This window comes from Rhinolophus ferrumequinum, chromosome 18 (genome assembly GCF_004115265.2).
Source record: "Rhinolophus ferrumequinum isolate MPI-CBG mRhiFer1 chromosome 18, mRhiFer1_v1.p, whole genome shotgun sequence".
In the NCBI taxonomy this organism is placed as follows: Eukaryota; Metazoa; Chordata; class Mammalia; order Chiroptera; family Rhinolophidae; genus Rhinolophus; species Rhinolophus ferrumequinum.
This window is the reverse complement of record NC_046301.1, coordinates 22,854,714-22,875,018: the sequence shown is the minus strand read 5'-3', so window position 1 is coordinate 22,875,018 and position 20,305 is coordinate 22,854,714. Positions and strand designations below refer to the sequence as shown.

General features: G+C 40.4%; 1 protein-coding gene across 7 annotated transcripts in view; it reads left to right on the top strand.

Moving 5' to 3' along the window:
• The window catches only part of SH3D19 (SH3 domain containing 19), a 139,497-nt gene that overhangs the window by 86,878 nt on the left and 32,314 nt on the right, over window positions 1–20,305 (top strand). For 5 of the 7 annotated variants that reach the window (XM_033133718.1, XM_033133717.1, XM_033133721.1 and 2 more), the window contains 6 exons: window positions 7,213–7,253; window positions 11,372–11,412; window positions 12,770–12,812; window positions 14,699–14,837; window positions 14,964–15,117; window positions 15,819–16,820. In XM_033133718.1, the coding sequence (XP_032989609.1) occupies window positions 11,397–11,412; window positions 12,770–12,812; window positions 14,699–14,837; window positions 14,964–15,117; window positions 15,819–16,820 (1,354 nt within the window). In that variant the 5' untranslated portion in view covers window positions 7,213–7,253; window positions 11,372–11,396. The remainder of the gene's footprint in view (window positions 1–7,212; window positions 7,254–11,371; window positions 11,413–12,769; window positions 12,813–14,698; window positions 14,838–14,963; window positions 15,118–15,818; window positions 16,821–20,305) is intronic. The other 2 variants (XM_033133715.1, XM_033133716.1) reach the window with 1 other exon arrangement.

The window sequence follows — 20,305 nt, the reverse complement described above, 5'->3', positions numbered from 1 at the left end:
AGGTATCCTACTTGCTTTTTCTCTACCTGTCCTCCACATTCTTCATGCTCACATATAGAACTGTCAATAGAACTCATTTCACACATTTCATAATAGCTAGAATGTGTTAGTGAAACTCATTTAAATATGTATTAGCTTTATTTGTCCTGAAATGAAATGTGTCAATAAAGGTGTCACACGTGATTTATTTGTCCTTGAAAAAGATTAAGTAGAAAAATACCTGATGTAACTTGATGCTATGTTATAGATCTTAATGATTATAACTGAGCTGTCATGGTGATGAAAAAAATAAGTGAACTCAGAACTCATAACTTTTTTCCCTAAAGCTTTCAGAATATTAATAGAAGTATTTTGTCATTTTATTATAGTTTTTAACTTTAGCAAAAGCCATTCCACTTGGATCTCACTTCTTTTTCCTTTTTACTAATTTTTATTTTGTAATTCTTAAGAAGGAATTCACCCCTGGCCATACCCAAATTTTAAACTATGGAGGTTCATCAGAGTTTTAGAACAAAAAAGTAATTTGTTTCTATTAGTTTCAAGTAACTACACTTGTTCTTATTCTTTTCCATACCCCACAGAGTTTATCAGATCTGGTTTTGCATATTGCGATGGTATGATTTAGACACTATTAAAATGGCATCATAGTTTTAAATTTATCTCTGGTAAAATACTATTTTACTAACTCTGACGTTCTCCCACTACATGCTATTGCCTTAATTTAGTAGGTAATATTGGGTGATAAAAGTTTGACTGATGCACACACAAGATGAAAATACTTGTGTTACATTCTATAACATTATTGCTTTCTATTTTGAGAAGCAAATCAGGGTTGGTCCAAGGCTTTGTTTATAAAAATACATGTAATGATTTATTTTTTTCGGAAAAGTTAAGGACTTCTGTTTAGTGTAGCCCTGAAATAAGTATCGTTTTTAAAAAGTGTTGGTAATCCTTGATTTCCAAACACCTGACTTACAAAGGTTCTTTTCATAGAATGACTGGCTTTTTATGTTTCTTCATTGAAAGAATCATTTTTTCACCATAATATTATCACCATAGTACTATAGTAGTATCACCATCGTACTGCTTTTCCAAAACTGTTCTTGGTGCTGGGAATTCTTGTTACTTCTTCTCTCCTCATCACTGCCTTTGTCCTATTCCCTCACATCCAGCCCCCAATTTTATCCCACTACTGCCACCATCTACATGGCTACTAGAAATGGCAAAGCCAGCTTCTTTCCCATCCATCTAAATCCTTGTTACTGTGTTTGTTTCCACTAGCTTTAGTGGTTCTCAACTGAGGGCGATCTTTCCCTCCTAGCAACATTTAGCAAAGTCTGGAGACATTTTTGGTTGTCACACCTGGCAGGGTGTTGGGGGAAGTGTGTCTTTAGTATCTAGTAAGGAGAGGCCAAGGATACTGCTAATTATCTTATACAACAACCTCCTCCTCCCGCCTTAACAAAGATCAACAGCACAAACAACCTGCAGTAGTTCTACTCAAGTATCAGCTGTATGTTTTCTTCAATTCTCCCAGGGCTAAATTTAGACACCCCTGTTCTGAGCTCCCATAGTACTTTGTATAAGATTTTTTTTCACATGTTTTTACCTTTTATTTGTTGATCTTGGCAACAGGCCTGCATACTTCTTGAAGGCAGACATTGTATATTATTTATATTAGTGTCCCTGGTTTGGGTATAATGCCAGCTATATAGAGCTCCAAAAGTGAATAAATGCAAACGTGAATAAGACACCCTAGATTTCTCCATAGTGCCCTCTGGCACTTCCAGAAACTTCCTCTTGTTCACGTCTGTCTTCTCTTTCCTACCTCCACTGATCATTTATCTTATAAAATATTAGTGTGTCAATCTTATTATCCATATATTTAGTTCCTAAAAATGTGGATCTACTCACAATTCAAGGCATTACAAACCAGCACTCCAGGGATTATTCATAGATTCTTTGTTAAAGGCAGGCATGCCACAAACGCCATGGCTAATGCATACAGACCAGCTGCAGCCGACAGCGCTTGTTCCAGGGATATGTCCTAGACAAATTCTCACTCGCTTCCGAAACACTTGGCTGTTACATCCCTGACCCATGGAATCCTAGTGTTTAACCTGGCTGGTGATGCCGGGTGCCAACGCTTCCCTCTATAACACGTCCCCATTTATCCTCTGGCATGGCAGTTGAGTTCTTTTAGCATGGCTTCTTCATATGCTGTGCTCAAACCGTGCTCAACTGTCTCCTCACTCCTGATCTTTTGCGCATGCTGCCTGACGCTCCCTCTTCAGAACCTTTCCTCTGACACATTTTTCAGTCCTCAGCCAAGACACACGTCACATGTTGGAAGTCTTTCCTCAGAACTCAAGATTAAGTAATGTATACCTTCTCTGCATCCATAGCACCTTGTGCCTGCCCCTCTATACTATGAATAGAAAGGCAGCTGAAAGATTTGTCTTTCTCGCTGAGCTCAGAGCCTGTGCTTTCTAGGCATTCCTTGTGCCTGGTATGTATCACACGTATAATAAGGACTGCATGTATGATGAAATGCAAAAAACCACAACAGTCTGGTTCAACCTCTCTTTTGGGAAGTGGAGATGAATCAGTCTAAATGTTGAGAGCCTCTGGAGAAGATGGTACAAGGGGATAATTTTATACTCACTGTCAGGCGTATTAGCTTCACCAAAGGGCTGCACCTCCAGATCACGTTAGCTTAACTCCTTGTTGAGCTAGAGGCTTTATTCACTGGGGCTTTAATCATATGCTCAGGGCCTTTATTGAGAGTTTCTGTTTTCTTTTGGTTTTTTTCACAAAGAACGTGTTTTTTTAAATATATTCAGTTGCCTCCGTACACAGAGGGAATTCCCAAATCAGATGTGATGGTGACGATGGGTACGTCCGAGCATTGTTCTGATCCGTGTACCAAACAAGCCAGATCCAGCAACTTCAGTTACTGGTTTATGAAAACAGGTTTTCTTCCTCACCAAAGAGAGAGGGTGGGGTGGCGTGGGGCGGGTAATGACTTTACACTTGGAAACAAGCCATGGCTTGGAAAATTGTATAAATAGTTTTTAGAATCTGTCGTATGATAAATTAAAACATGATTCAAAAGGAAAAGAGAGGTTGGATATTCTTAGGTGGGGGTACAGAATGACCACTGTGGTTCTGCCGTGTTGCTAGGGTTCTGACAGCATCAAAATGTCATCCCTAGCAGCTGTTGTTTCTCCCGCAATGGCAGAATCTGGCAGGAGATGCCATTGTGAAATTTGGGGGGCCAGCTTTATATTTGGGTGTACTTGCCTACATATTGAACTTTGTGAAATATCCAGAAACATTTGCCCATCTACCCGCACCTGAATTACAGACTTCTGGACTCTAGTCAGACAGTAGTGAATTCACTTACCAACTGTGTGACTGCAGACACGATACCTAAACTCTAAGCCTCGTTTTCTTCATTTGTTCAGTGGATCGTGTGTTTGGCACACGTCATAATAAGCTGTTCTCAACATCATCTTCATCGCTGAAATCTCATCATTAGAAATTCATTTGGTTAAGAAACTTTTCAAAAATGCAATTTCTATTCTTAAAAACACCTTCTTAACTACTAACCAAGGTTCTGTGCAAATGCAGTGGTAGAGAGTGAGTGGTCCTACAGCATAGACCAAGGGGGGCTTGTTGTAAGAGAGGGGGGAAAGCGAGGATGGGACTCAACAGCTGGAAGGCCCCAGAGCCCTGGAGGAAGATAAGTCACCAGGCAGTTAGACCTGAGACAGTTCTGTCCTGACCCCAGCTTTTGGTTCTCCTCCTCCGGATCTGCAAGCCATTTCCCCTAACGCTTCATTTTCCTCCGGGTAGGGTCTTTGGCTGTCGCATCTCAGGAGTGGTTTTATCTGCCCCACTGAGAGACAATAACAGCACCTGCTAATGGGGTTGCAGTGCTTGAAGAGCGGAAGGCAGACGATCTAGAGTAACTGCCAAGGGCCAGAACATAGGTTATACGTTTTTGAGTCACGTGAAGAGGCAGCTTTGCGGTCTTGTGTTTTGTCATAGAGTGGCCTAGGCTCAGGTTCCCTCTGAACAGCAGAAACCAGAGGAGAGCAAAGTAAATCTTAAAGAAAAACATCTTTTAAAAACAAACTGTTAGGCCTGTGATCTGTATGACATCAGACCCCAAAGGGAGACTCTGTCAAGGGTTGTATGTGTTGTCAGAGGTTTTGTGATCCCCCTGAAGATTATGAACAAACGTTAATAATAATGTCTCGCATTTATTAAACACACACTTTGTTCCGTGCACTGTGTAAAGTGCTTTAATGGATTCTCCCTCTTACGGTTTATAAGAACCTTATGAAGAAGTGAGTTATCTTTGCTTTTATACTTGAGGAATCAAGGGGTCTTAGAGAAGCTAAATAATTTGCACAGTGTCACCCCAACCAGCAAGTGGAGGCACCAGGAGGGAATAGGGACGACTGGACTCCAAAACCAGCTCTCTGAACCAGCAGGCTCTAGAGCCCCTGCTCTGAGCAGTGGTCATGAGGCCATGGCTACTGTCCCAGGGTGGGCATCCTTCCTGAAGGTTCCCAGCTGAGACATGAGCCTGATCTCGTGCTGAGGGAGGACTCTCATGAGGTTTTCTCTTAAGACACCTGTAGCCTTGCTCTGCAGAAAGATGGAGATGAAGAGTATCTTCAAAACCACAGCTTTTACATCCATAGCTACATTTGAGATATGGAAATTGTATGCATCGTACAGCCAGAAGGCTACTCCAACCTCTCCCCAAACTGCTTCTCATGGAGATGCATTTGACCACAGGCCTTCTTTTTTATTTTCCCTGCCATAAAACCTGTTAACCTCTGAAGGAGAACTTTAAAACTTTATAGAGTTTAGAAAATGTGGCTTTAGATATAAGATGGTTAGTTGGTTGGTTTGGTGTACAGATCTAAACGTGATACTGCAGATCTTGAGAATTGTAGATCCTGGGCTGACCTCAGTCAAAATTCTATTTTGTGCCAAGGTTTCCACCCCTCCCAACTTTTTATCGAAGTATAACATATAGGAAAGTGCCCAAAGTTACACAGCTCAATGAATTATCACATTTGCTCAGCACCCCTGAAGGCCGCCCTCCCCCATATTAGTTTCTTGGGGCAGCCATAGCACAATACCACAAACTGGGTAACTTAAAACAACAGAAATTGATTGTCTCGCAGTTCTGGAGGCCTCAAGTCTGAAATCAAGGTGTCAGCAGGGTCATGCTTCCTCTGAAATCCATAGCGGAATCCTTCCTTGCCTGGTCTTAGCTCCGGTGGCTTGTGGGCAGTCTTTAGCATTCCTTGGCTTACAGCTGCATTCCGCCAGACTGTGCCTTCATCGTCACATGGCACTTTCCCTGTGTGTCCCTGTGCTCACATGGCCTTCTTCTAAGGACAGTTATGTTGGATTAGGAGCCACCCTACTCCAGCATGGCCTCATCTTAACAAATTATACCGCGTTTCCCCGAAAATAAGACCTAGCCGGACCATCAACTCTAATGCGTTCTTTGGAGCGTTCTTATATACTATACTATAAGACCGGGTCTTATATTAAAATAAGTCTGGGTCTAATATTAATGTTTGCTCCAAAAGACACATTAGAGCTGATGGTCCAGCTAGGTGTTATTTGCGGGGCAACACGGTACCTGCAATGACCCTGTTTCCAAATAGGGTCACACTCTGAGGTACTAGGGGTTAGGAGTTCAACATACCTTTTTTGGGGGGTGGGGGAGTTTGACCCAAATACTCCCCATGTTCCACCCAGTCAGTTCACTTTCCTCCTTCACAAAGGTAACAAAGGGTGTTTTTAAGTAATAACATCACACCAGATTAATGGTAATAAGCAAGGAGATTAGGATGTAGACATTCAGTGACATCCCTTATGCCCTGCCTAGGCACACATGGAAGTTGGGCTTTTTTGTCCTTGCTTCTAAATACTGATTTGGGCTCTTTTAATTATAGTACCTGAGTCAACAGACACAATAGTAACATGCAGAGACTCCAGATTTGCGCCAAGAAGTTTCTCCTAAAACCTTTAGTCAACCTATTTGCGTTTTAGGGCTGTTAAGTCTTCTATATTACCTTACACTATTTTTTTCAAGTAGTTATTTACAGAAAACCGTCAAGAGCATTTTTTAAAAATCAGTATTGCTTACGTTTTTAAATTATGGTTCTAGCTTTATGGTATTGGAGACCTCCTAGAGCTTAATTTTTTTTTCTTGTCTGGCAGAATAGTGTATTATTAAAGTGTCCCTCCCATAAAATGCACTGGTATTCTATTGTATCTTCCTCTTGTATCTAGCTAAGAAACAGCAAGAGGATTTATAGATTATCACAAAAACAAATTTTAAAAGAGCATAAATTGAAAATAAATACAAATTTTAAAGTTCATAGAAAAAGTGAAGAATTTTAATAAGCAAGAAACTTTTCTCCCCCTAAGTCATATCATTAAACTTTAGTGGTTATACATTTTTTCTAAATTATTCCAAAAACAATTAGTCCAGCTGGAATGAATAAAGGGAAAAAACAAACAACCCCACAAACTAGTAACATAAACCTTTGTAGCCTAGAGGGTTCTGTACAATGAGTGAACAGAGGCTGGGAAAAGGTTTGACTTGCCCAACGTCACACAGTCAGAGGCAGCCAGGACTGACCACCTATTGAACAGAAACCAAAGTAAGCAGAAGACTTCTAAATGCTGATGTTTTCAATTCTAATCTTAAGAGAAAATGCTGTTGGTCCTTAGGTCAAATTGACTATAAAAATGATCTATTTTGATCTCAGAAGACAGGAATTCCAATGTCAAACACAAAAGAGATGGGGTGAGGGGGAGGCCAATATTCCGAGCACCTTGTAATTGCTACCTGACTTCAAGCATTGTCCAGACTTCACTGGAAGATGCAGTGTGTAGGTGGCTGTAAAAGCAATTTTAAGGCAAAATTTTATTTATGCTACAGATAAACTTCACCAGCCTCTTAACCTCCCATAGAACGTCTTAAATATCAAAGGCAATTTTGAAAAGATTTTTAATTTGTGTTTTGTAAACAGGATAGACCAGTAATTAATGTATCAAACTTGCTGCTTGATGCCACATTGAGTCTCAGAAATGACCTGGCATGATAAATTATTCTTCTTCAAAAGGATTAATGAATGTTTAATAAGTTTTCTTTCTTTCTTTTTCTAGCCAAGGACCCTTGTCATCCATTAGAGCGGTAATCAAGAGATGTAAGTTTGTTTCTTCCTGCTCTGTGTTTTCCTCTGTAATAATTTTACATGATGGTTTAGATTTCTAGCAAGTGATTATACTTGATGAATCTTACAAAGAAACCAGCAAGAGCAGCTTCTCCTAAGGAATAATAAACCATTTCAGACATGCAGCTAGTTTTTCAACCTTCTTTTCAACTTTCATTTATTGATAAGCCAGTTCAGAACGATATTTTTCTCTTATAGAACTAAACTGTCAAACATTTTTTTTGGATTATCTAATCAATTTCTATGATCTAATATAAATTTTATGTAACCATTTTCTATAGGTAGAGACATCTGATGGGTTGAAAAAATTATCAAACCCTGTTCTTTTTGATTCATTTACTTCCACAGTATTTTTATTTAACTGTATAAATGCCTATGGAGTTCAGCTCACATATTAATAAAAGTGCCGAAATAGAAGTCTCTACAGAATGCTGGATTCATACTTACTGACTTTGCCTCTTGGTTAAAGTTATAAAACTTACTCTTGGGTTTTAACATCCTTTTTAATAAAAGGTTCGGCAAAGATCCCCTTTCCACATAGAACATGGATTACCTATTATAAAAAAAGATAAGGAAGGGGTTTCACATTATTTGAGCTGAGGTCACCACCCTAAACAGAATGTATATTATTTTCAGAAACATAATTTATACTATTTAGTATGAATTTAGGATATCCACAGATTGTGAAGAGCATGCATTTGAATTCATTTCAGTGAACAATTTGTAAGGTGGCGATACAGAAAGATATTTCATGTTTCTCCATGTTTCAATTTTGTTGTTGTCATTGATAAATTATAAAAATGTGGGTATGCCACAGTGTATGTTGAAGGGAATTCAGATATGAAAATGAAAATTTCATGATAGCTTTACATGCCTTAGAGTCCTTGGGGTGGAGAGAGAGAAAGGGTTGGGAGAGAATTTAACTAGGAAATTAGGGTCTGGAAGTTAGGCAAGAATTTCTTCCTGGAGATATAGTTTGGAGGTAATTGAGATTATAGGCAAAATCTTGGGAGTAGTCAAACATTTAGGGAGAAAGTGTAGAGGATAAAGAAGATGACAAAGCACAGCATCTTGGGAAATAATGATGTCTAGGGCCAGGCGGTGCCTTTAAAGTGTCACAGGGCAAAAGATGGCATGACCCAAAAAACGCAACCCTGCCGAGGAGCGCCTCCTCTCACTGAGTCCTGTCTGCTGGCCCCTGTCTTTGTTCTCTGGCTTCTCATCTTTCCTCTCTGGTTTGAGGGCTTCTTTGTTGGGGATTGTAATCTATACCTGACTTCCCACAGATCCTTCGGGATGGATCTCGTTTACCCTGAGGCCCCGTGCCTTGCAAGGCTAAAGGAGAAGGCAGCTATGGAGGAGTGGGCAAAAACGGCTGAAAAAGCATGATCAGTATAATAGAAAAACTAGGCGACTGCTGCGTGTTAGAGGTCAAGAGAAAGAAGGTTTTTGAAAAGAATGAGTGAAGCACAAATAGCTCTTGCTGCCTCAGCAAGGTCAGGCAAAAGGCGGCTGAGAATAGGTCACTGTGTGTGGCTCTGAGGAGGTCAGCGGTGACCTTTTTAGAGAGCAGTTTCAGCAGAACACTGAAGTTGGAAGCCTCACTTCAGTTTGAACAATGAAAGGAATATGTGGCCGTTGGGACAGCTGAGGTAGGCTACTCTTTTACGAACTTGGGTGGTAAACAGGAAAAGGAAGGGCTGTAGCTTGAGAAGGAATAAGGGTCAGGCAGAGAAGAGACCTGAACGTGTTCACAGACTGCTTAGGAAGAGGAAGCTTGGAGGCCTTGGTGGGCAGCAGGGAAGGAATCCGTGGAGAGATCAGACTGAGCCAGAGAGAAGAGGAAATGGGTGAAGAAGCCCTAGCAAAGAGGAAGGAGGAGGCGAAACAAGGAAAACTGGCTCTAAGGAATCTTGTCTTTAAAATGCTAATCCAAGTTGTCTTTTAATTCTTATATGTATGATTCGTATACACTAAAGAAATATTTGTTGATTGTAGTTACTGCTGATGTTTACACAGGAAGGCCAAACAGATCCTCACGTGATACCATGTACAGGCAGAATGAAGAATAATTGTGTCGTCCCTTATCTTTTTCCATTTTGCCCATTCTATAAGAAAAAGTTGTAAGCAATTTTCATCTTACCCAACCCATTGAAATGTTTGCTTTACCATCCCAGAATCAAATCATCTAACACTAACAAGGAGAAAGACTTTATCTTTTTAAGGCAATATTCCTTAAATAGTTGTATTTTTAAATTCTTTCATAATGAGTCTGATTCCCGTCAAGCCTTGAGGTCTTTCTTTTTGCATTTATTCTTAACGAGCCATAGGCTACTTGGGATAAAGATCTTAACAGTGTTCTAACTGAATATGTCTAGAATTTCATGCTTTTCCTTTCATTAACCTTTTAAAAGAAAATTATTCTTTGAGATTCAGATTTAGCTAATAGTCATTGCCTACTGTAAGTCATGAGCTGTTCACCTATATTATAAAATAATGCCCTGCCTGGTAGGTGTCGACCTCATTTTACAGAGCGTAGGGACACTGAGTCTCTGAGAGGTTAAATGGCTTCACAAGGTGGAACTGAGCTGTGAACTTACACTTCCTGCCTCCAAGGCCACGGATGTTCTTATCATGTCAGACGCACGCAGCTCATACCCAACCTCAAGCAGATGTAGTTAGTGAGTTATTTTTTTATTTCTGTGATTTTCATTGGTAAGCTAGTGTTATAGCAAGAATGCTTATAATACAACTTCTCTACCTGTTTATTTCTTCTGACCATCGTTTATGGATGTTTTTGAATTATTTAGAATCAGGACAAGCATCCAGCTCTCCTGGACCCACAAGGAGTTAAACTGCTGCCAGGAACAAACTGCTCCCAGCCCTTCCTGTACTGGGCTGTGTGCTCTGGGATAATTCATTTAACCTCTCTGTATCTCAGTCTCCTCATCTGTAAGGTTGGAGTAGGATGATCATGGAGGATCCTTTCATGCGTATGATCCTGTCAGAACTTACATGGATTCTTTATTTGTGCTCATGTTGCAAATCCAGATCTCAATCTTTTGTAAACACCGGAGTATGAACTTGTTTTGTGCTTAGAATTTAACCATACGAACTAGAAAAGTTTGAAAATCATTCTTTGAAACGATACACTTTAACTGGAAATACTGCCTTTATTCTGTGGCCTTCCTCCAGCACACGTGCGAGATGAGCAGCTTGGGGCAGGGATTACAAAGAACATGTTGGTCTGCATGGGCATTGGGAGCACTTTCCAATTTCCTGGCAGCACCTGCATTAAATCTGTTTAATCGGGGAAAGTGAGAATGCGATTGAGCGGGCAGTTAAGAAATTAGCAGGAAGAGTGTAGCATCCTCACTACATGAAAATCTGCCATGAGAATCTAAAGTGTTTCTAGCTGCTATACTTGTTCAACACTGACAAAAAGTGCCAGCCATCCTGTAAGGATCAAGAGAGAAAAGAGATTTCATAGATGAGTGAATGTGGGGGGGAAAAAATCAGAGCAGGAGAGGGGAAAGCGGTGCTTCTCCCAGGATGTGGAGATCTGTAAGTGTGATCGGAAGACCTGCTCACCCCTCATCTGCTCCATTCAGAGCAGGAATGCCACTCTGCTAATGAGGCAGCCAGGTGGGGTTGTTCCTAATGACCGGGTGAAGGGGCAGAAGCAAGTGAGAAGCCCCTGATTTAAAAGAAAATGGACTACTGAATTGCCTTTTAAGTGTTAGTCCCTTAAAACTGATACCTACTGAAGTAGCAGATTGATTTTGCAAAATGGTTTTTAGATTTTTTTTGCACTGTTGTTACGAACTATAGGTAGATTTTTTTCTGTAATTGTGGTTATGTGTGTGGATATCCTGGTCTGTACAAACAAGACATGTCTTTGCCTCAGTGTACTTCTTTACTCCCTGAAACTATGGTTCGTCAACTTTTCGTTTCTGTTGAAGTGTGCAGAGTGGAGAAAAACAGTGGCATGGCAAGATACCGGTAGTCTTGCTCATGAATTCCTGTTAGAGCATAGGCAACTCTTTTTTTCTCCCTTTCCTCTTCTGTAACCCCTTCTTTTTTTCCCTTAGCACTCATGAATAGTGCACAGCAAAAATGCCCCGTGGAAGAGGTACGTTTGTGACAATAAATAACATGCTGTCTTTCGCAAGCGCTGTGCCTGCTGATTCTGGCTATAGTGGTGGTGCTGATGTGATGGGAGCACACTCAGTGAGCCTCTGACTTAATGAAACTGTTCTTACAAATCAGACGCACCACTTTACCCTCTCTGTCCTTCTATTCCAGTAGCCAAAGTGCACTCCAGCTTGGGGTAACTCCTGATAAAAATGTTAACAGTCAAACCAGTTGATGCTACGAATACAGGACAGCCTCCAAATCGAGATCCAAGGGTTTTGGTTTCAAAGGTTGAGTTTGCCAACCCAGAGTAGATTCAGCCGTCACAGCTCCAACGCCAGCCTAAATTCCATTCCCACCTTCCACTTCCATCCCTGCCTCCCTCACTTTGTTAATCTCCTTGTTCAGAGAGAATAAGAAGTTAATAGGAGGGGAAAAGAAAAGATTCATACCTTCAACGTTTTCAAATCAGAAGAATTGAGAAAGTAGAGAATTGGAGAGATCTGAAGGCAACTGGTAGAAATAGTTTATATCTGAAACAAGTTCCCTTTGTGCATAACTCATTACAGTATAGTATTAGAAAACATTTTAAAAAGATATCTTTGGAATGTGCTCCTTGAAACTAGGGATAATATTCTGTATTGAACATATGTGTAATATGTGACCCTATATGTGACATATTTTGCAGGTCATCTGATTAAGATGTAATTTAATTTTAAAATCAATTTTGAAAAAAAATTAAATGATTTAGTTTTTGAGTTTGAGGCTTGAAGGAAAAGTCAGTGCTGCATACACAGTAATATATGCTATAAACATGTTTATACAAATGATTTGAACATTCTTTGCATTTATTATGTCTTAATTTACAAGGTTTTAAAATTCCAGAAAAGTTAGAAAATAGATGAAAATTTGACCACCTTCACTCCCTCTACAATAGAGTTATAAATAAACGTTACAGAAGTATAGTCATGGATCAGAATAGATATTAAAAACACTTTTCTGCCCATCGTTATTTCATGTCGTCGTAATGCTTTTATCATGCAATTTCAATTTAAAGCTGTCTTCTTTTCTCTGTTCATTCTTTAAATTATTTTCAGAACTGCAGAATATGCTTTGGGGAGTTTTTGAAATCTATGTTTTCTTATGAAATTCAAATATATAAATAACTATAATTAATTTTACCCCATATGAAAAAATCATTTTGATTTGCTTTTCTACTATGAAGGTTAAAAATCCATACATTCTATATGATGTCAAGTACAAGTTAATTTTTTCCAATAATATACCCTATAAAAATTTAAACCTTTATTTATGTACTAATTTTATACTATATCAGTTTATTCTTTCTTTTATAGCTTCTCGGACTTCTATTCAGAGTGAGCTTCATCGAGATAGGAGGTATGGTTATATTTATGATAGAGGGCATATGTTCTGCTAATAATGAAATAAAAATGTGTTATCAGTTAGCAAATTAAATATTTCTCTTTCATAAGCAGTATATAGTACAGCATTTTGCCTCATCAGTACATTTCCTGAATTAATCTGTAAGTTTGAATGATGAAGACTTTCCTTGAGAGAGGAAGCAATACAAGCCTGAAAATGTACTTTTGACAGTAATTATTTACTGACAGCAATTTTAAAATGTTTATTAAGCAACTGCTATGTGTAAAGCATTGTCGGAATTGCTTCAAAGAAATGCTTTGTGCCTCATAGCTACTTAGTAAATGTCACATATGCGTAGATAAATGGATGGATGACAGGATAGAAAATTGAATCAAAGGATAAAAGAAAAGATGCAGGCAGGCTGGATAGATAGCTAAATGAATAAATGGCTAGATGGGTGGCTGGAGAAAGAGAAAGAGGGAAGGAGGGAGGAATGAATCACCGGATAGGTAGAAGAAAGGACCAATAGACAGGCAGATAGAAGGTTGAATGGATAGAAAGGTAGACAGGTGGATGAATAGATGGATGGGTTTTTATAAGACATGGTCCCTGCTTTCAAATTTCTTACAGTATAATATAGGGTACTGAACAACAAGGACTTTGAAGTTTGACATTACCAAGTTCAAATCCTGACTTGACTTTCTTACCATGTGACCTTGGGCAAGCTACTTAACCTTTCTTAGCTTCAATATCCCCATCTTTAAAATGGTGCTAACCATACCTATCTCATAAGGTTGTCATAAGGATGGATGCATGTAGAGTGGTTAACATTTATTAACTAGTAACTCTTATTATTTAGTTAGACAAAAGCAATAATCAGAGGTTCTTAGGTAATGCCATTCACATTTAATCAGTGAGCAGGTTTTACTGTTTCGCAAGCTAGCATGAGAGTGTGTATTTATGCACAGTTTTGAAAATGGCAGTGCTTTTTGTTTTTATTTTCCATAGAGTGCTAGAGAAAGGAAGAGGGTATCGTCATCCCTATTTGTTAGATGAGAAAATTGAGGCTCAGAGAGCTTGATTGATTTGCTGAGAGTCACACAGTTGGTGTTTGTTAGGAAATCAGGTTGAAGGTAAGATTTATACATTGAACTATAGAATCAGATTCAGAAAATGATGAAAGAAGCCATGCCTAAATCACTGTGACTCCTCAGTATTCAAGATTAATCATCACATTTGTATACAGAACTGACAAGGAACAGACACACATATCAGGGTCTAGATCACTTTGAATTGGGACAGAGATAGAGTGAGGAGAAAGAGGATATTCTAATTATATGGCATCATTTCAGAGTATATACTTTATAATAACAGAAAGATAAACAATTCTAATTGACTTTTCTACCTTATGATATACTGGGGGTGCCAAAAGAATGTATACACGTGACTTGTATTTATCTTTTATTATCGGTATATATTGAGTATTACAATTTTAATACCTTTTTTTTCCTTTCTTAAAATGTGTATACATTTGTTTTTTTGGCACCCTCGGTATTTATGTTTGTGCTATAGACTAGATAGAAGAGCCCTGGAATGAAGAGAGTGTATGGGCCTTACTTAGTCCTTATTCTTATCAACCAAGGCAGAGCCAAGTGTGCTTAGGATACATCTCTAACTTTTTGAGGCCAAAGTCTCAGAAGATTACTCTCATTTGATCCCTTGAAGCTGGCCTGGCTGTACTATTAGAGACAGCCAGGCCAGACAGGTCATTTCTGTGACTATGGTCGTTCTTATGTAACTTTTTTTGGGTGGTAGTTGTTTTCATGAATCTGTAAACATTTGCAAATAGACAATAGCTTGTTACCAACCTGCAAATCCTCACGGAGTCTTCTGTCTGCTAGGCGCCCAGAGATCACCATTGTGGCAGCTGAGCCACTGAGGCGGGCCTCGTGGTTTGCAGGAGCCCCGCCCCCAGGACTGGGATTCCCCCCATCCTCTGCAGCAGGCCCTTGGAGGCCCAGTGAGCTGGTTCCTGCTGAGGTGAATAAGTACCACGTTATCTCTTTGCATTTCAGTTTTAAAATGAAGTTCAAAGATCAGAACAGTGAGACTATTAACATGTTGGCTATTGCCCATAGATGTTTAAAATCATTCTCTATTTTGCAGCTCCCACCATCTTATGAGCAAGTCATAAGAGAAATCAACCAAGTTCAAGTTAATACTACAAATAATAATAATGCTGCTGCCAGTCCAAGGCTCACTATTACTTCTGCAACTCAGACTGACTTTTCAGAAGAAATAGACAACCCTCTGCCTCAAAGTAATGCAAGTAATTTGTCTCCGCTAATTCTGACCTAGTTCTAGGGAAGTAATCAGTAGGCTTTAGCCTTTACAATAATTTGCAATTTGTACATAATTCATTGTGCTCCGCTTCCCAGCCAGTATGACCGTGTGTGCTTGCTTTATTGTGTTTGCTGTGATTATTGTAAGAGCTCATTCTCACAAGCCACAGCCCGAGTCTCTTGGGTTCACCCTAGTTCACATCACAAAAATATCATCCTTTTAACTCGTGATTGGTATTTCTATTGATGGCCTTTATTCCCATTGAGAAAGATGTTATATTTAGCAACTTCAACTTGATAGGATGCTGAAGGTGATTGTCCTATTAGGCTTTTAAAAAGTATTGTATTAGGATCACAGATGAATAAAGCAAGAATTGTCAGACTTTTGACAGTGAGAGAAATGGTTCATGTGGTAAGGATACTGAGAATGAGAAATTTAATGGTGTTTTGAAATGTTATGTAGTGACTCTTATATGAACAGGTATAACCTGAAGAACCCTCCTGCAGGAAATTGAGTATAAATATTTCCCCGCTGATTTTGGAATTACTTTTTTTTACTAATTAAGGAAACCAAAATCTCTTGCTATTCTACATGGATATTTTTAAAAATCTGTGCGCCTTCTCTTATTTTCCCTTTCAAATTATAACGTTACAACTTGTTTTTCTTTTGATCTGGAAGCATTACAGGCACCTCTCAAACCTCTTCAGCTTCCCCCAGCGGTCTCAGCCAGGGATCCGCCGACCAGTGTGGCGCCTTTCATAGTCTGTGACGTTTCTGAAAAGCGGAATTGTCCAGAAAACGCCGGTGCTACAAGATGTCCGGTGCCAAAACCAAGAACAAAAAGCAACCTCAGACCAATAGCCAGAGACACCCCCATTAAAGAGCAGAATCACCAGAAAACTGACCCGGCGGCCCCAGAAGAGGCGCCATCCCCGGGCCAGCCCCAGTCCCTGTTGGACAGCACCAGCACCTTGCAGAGTCAGGCAGGGATGGACACTATGAACTCAGAACAAAGCCAAAATAGTGTTTCCAGGGTCAAAGCCTTTGACAGTCACTCAAGTACAGAAACCTCAGGGCTGCCCAAGAAACCAGAGATTGCGCCCCGTGCACTCCGCCCACGGCCTCCTGTTTCCTCAGGGAAACACTCGGTGGCTCCCAAACCCGCTGCCAGCAGAGCTTCTGGAGAATTGGACTCCTGGAATGAAAACAGACTCAAGGTGGCCTCCAGGGAAGGGCTCACCCCACACTTTCCACGGAGAGAAGCCGGGAGCATCCCAGTAACCAAACCAGAATTGCCAAAGAAACCAAATCCTGGCCTTATACGAAATGTTAATCCTGAGATTCTGGGAGGAGGGCCTGTGGCTGAGAGCCCTGCCGGCGGGAAGATAGTCCCAACTCCTGCTCCTCGGCCACCGCTGCCCAAGAAATCAGTTTCCTCAGAAAACCCCACCTGCACGGCAGCTTTGCTGAAACCAGTCACTGTTCCTCCCCGACTCCCCGTCGTGACCCACGCCAAAGCGTTCAGGTCACTGAGCGAAGGACCCTCAGCCAACCCGCCAGTTCCAGGTGTGCAAAGCAAGCCGCCAGGGGACGTGGACCTCATCAGCTTCGGTGACGATGTGTTACCCACCCCATCCGGGAACCTGGGTGAAGACTCTGTTGGTCCAGAGATGGTTCTGGGTGAGTTAAAATCAGAAGTGGAGGGGAATCTAAACTCATGATAGTGTATCTTCAATGGCACTTGTTGTTTTCGTTTCTAGTACGTAAATTATTGAGGTATATATTTGCATGTGTGTGCACATGTATGTATACAGGCAGAGAGACAGAGATTAAGAAACACGGAGCTGGACAGGAGATGGAAACAGAAAGGGGAGGGAAGATACGGGATGGGGAGATGGAGACAGAGAAAGAGGGAGACACACATATTGATTACTACTATATGAGCCAGGAATGAGCGGATTGGGACTAGGGACTAAACTAGATGTGAGGCTGGCTCCCTTCCTCTAGCAGGTGGAGATTCAGGCATTAGAAAGGTGCAGGGGAACTTCTTACAGATGGGAAGGCATGCAGGGACCCCAGAGGGGCTCCTTGGATGGCAGCAGCCCTGCTGGCAGTGCCAGGAGAGGGGCCAGCCTGGGGAGGCCTCTGGCAAGAGCAGTGCGAGGAGTGAGGACCCAGCCATATGTTGCAAACTTTTTCCCCCAAAATCTTCACAGAACCTCTTCCCTTGGGAATGCAAAGTTTTGTAAATAAAATGTAACAGATGTAAGTTTCCTGCCAACATTGGGACAATTAAATTTCCTAAGAGGCAGGGAATATTTTTTTTCCCCTCACACCATTCAGATGGAGGGTGTGATGGTAAAGCTCATCTTTGCTTTGTCAAACTAAGCTGCTCTACTTGTCATTAATAAGATTCCTTTTGCTGCTGTTTACTTATTTGGGTAGAATTGGTGAACAGAAAATCTTGATAATATTTTCAAAAGGTTAGTTGTCATCTTATAAATGATTAACATGTATCAAAATGGTATAAGCTCTGTGATTCAAAACCAGATTCTGCACAGCACAGGTGTATTTTAAATGATAACAAACACATATTTATTAAATATTTATCATGCACACAACATGGTAACTGGCGGTAGCATGCTTCTTGTCCATAAGGAGTGGAAGGAAAAATGTTAGAACATATTGAGTTTCTGCAGTGTTCCAAACCCTCTGCTAGACACTTGACATACATTATTTAATCTAATACTTACAGTAAACCTCTAGCCTCAATTTGCAGATGACAAAAATGAGGCTGAGAGGTATCAATGGGTAACTTGCCCAGTATTACAAAACTACAATTTTTCAAGGCAGGATTCAACCTCAATATTTTATTCTAAGTCTAGTTTATTTTTCACTATATCATGTTGCTACATTTCATGAATCCTTAAACCCAACGACACATTAAAAACTTTTCAAGTCTTTGTCATATCATGTTCTTATTTAAACCTTTTTGATGTTACAAGGCTCAGGATAGCACAGGGATGAGTAAATCCAACAACCGGCAGCTGTTAAGGGGTGGAAGCAGTACAAGCCAAAGAAATACCACCTTTTTGTAGAACCTCCTAGATTCTGTGGGGATGGCAACTTGGTTAATAACTGCTGAGAATTTATTCTGTGTCATTAAGCAGATAATTACAGTCATCTCCAAAAAAGGAAGGTCAACAGTATGCATTCAACATAAATACAGTCTCATGCTTCATCCTCAGCCTTTTCTGTTTTTTGATTTCTACCGCTTCATTGCACAACCTGTAATTATCGAGGCAGTCTTGTAGCAGAATGTGTAGTTTGCTTGCCCTGCCTGACTTTAAACATTGCTCTCGGCTGTGGAGTTATGCTGAACTAAACGCTTTCTCTTCTTTCTAAACCTGCTCCTCTTCTGTATTCTGCACCTCACTTAGCAACACCATCACACGTCCAGCCTTCCCTAGAGAAGAATCCTAGAGCTCATCCTTGAGTCTTCACACCTGTAGCACAGTGGCTGGTTGTCTGGACTTGGAGTCAGACTGGTCGAGGTCTCCCACTTAATTGGTATGTGACCTTGGGTAATTCACTTAACTCCGCGAGTGCCTCGGTTTCCTCATCTATAAAACACGATAATAATACTCCTCGTAGAGGTACTGCAAGGATTACATGTGATTCTGCGGGAAAGCCCTATCCCGTTGTCTGAAACATGGTACGTGCTCATTAGGTCGCGCTGATTGTTACTTCCTGTGTTTCACGTCTAGGTAGTTACCAACTCCTGCTGGTTTTGCCTTCTGAATATTCCCTGAATCTTCCTCTCAGTTCCATCCCTCCTGCCGTTGCCCCACGTTAGGCCTTTATGCCCAGGTTATTGCAATGGAGTCCCTGCTTCTTCCTCAAACCCATCTCGTGGCTACCCAAGCGATTTTACTAGCATGTTCATTGTACCTTGTTACTTCCCTGCTTATTGTCCTCCAGAGACCCTCAGGGTCACCTCTGAATTCCTCAACATGCAGAGGGGTTTTTGTTTCTTTATTGCTTTGGGCTTTGTGCCTTTTTGAGGGGATATCAGTAGCATTTACTGTCTTTATAAATAAAAGATTATGGTCTCTTTGTGAAACCTTGCTTAATCATTCTGGCATCAACCAGAAACTGGCAGAGGACCATAGGAGAAAGGAGAGAAACTCACAAATATGTTTCTCCTTCTCTTTCTCTTCCCTCAAAAATAAGGAAAATCTAATAAAACAGTTTTCATTAAATGAAGTTGCTGTATTAATCTCAGGAAATAGAGATCAGAAAATACTAAAGCTATGAAAACATTGTAGAGATTAGAAAAATTATTAAAGGAAAACTCATAAAACGGCAATTTAATATTGGATTCATTTTGTGGGTAGAATGCCGTCCAGGTTAATGTAATGGAGCTGAGACGTATTAGCAATCCTTCTTCACACCTTTACAAATCATACCCAGTTGTCAAAAAAAAAAGCAGAATGCTTCCACTGTCAGCCCCATTACACAGACCAGAGTAATAGTCTAGCAGCCAATTTCTGCTATTAACAGAACTCAAGGGGAAGAAATGACAGAAAGGCAAGCCAAGGATGGTGAAACTAATTATGATGACAAGCATATTATTAGAGACAGGTAATGGGCAGAAAACTACATTATCATCAATGTTTTTCTCAGCCCACTAATGAAGAGCATGTGGATATATGTGTGAAGGGGCCTGCTTGTTTGGCAGCAGGTGGAGAATAATTGGGTGTGTGTGAGAGGGGCTAGAAGGCGGGCAGAATAAACACTGCAAATAAAAGTAGAGAAAATGCCACTGACTTTCCTTACATTTAGGTAGGAGATTCTTTTGGAAGTGCTTTGTATTTTTCTATAGAAGCGAGAACAGTCTGTGATAGAGAGACTTACGGCCCTGCAGTTCTTAACCCTTTTTGGATCACAGAACTGAGAATCTGATTAGCCTGTGAATCTTTTCCCTCCCTTGAAAAGAGCCCTTGAGCTCGTGAATGCACAATTGGAGGTGATTTCCAGAGCCTATTCCTGGACCCCATATTAAGGACTTCTACCACAAAATGTTGGCGATAACATTCAGTGGACTGCTGAAATAGATACGGTGTATTGTGCAGTAAATCAAAAGGAGGTAGACCACCTATTAT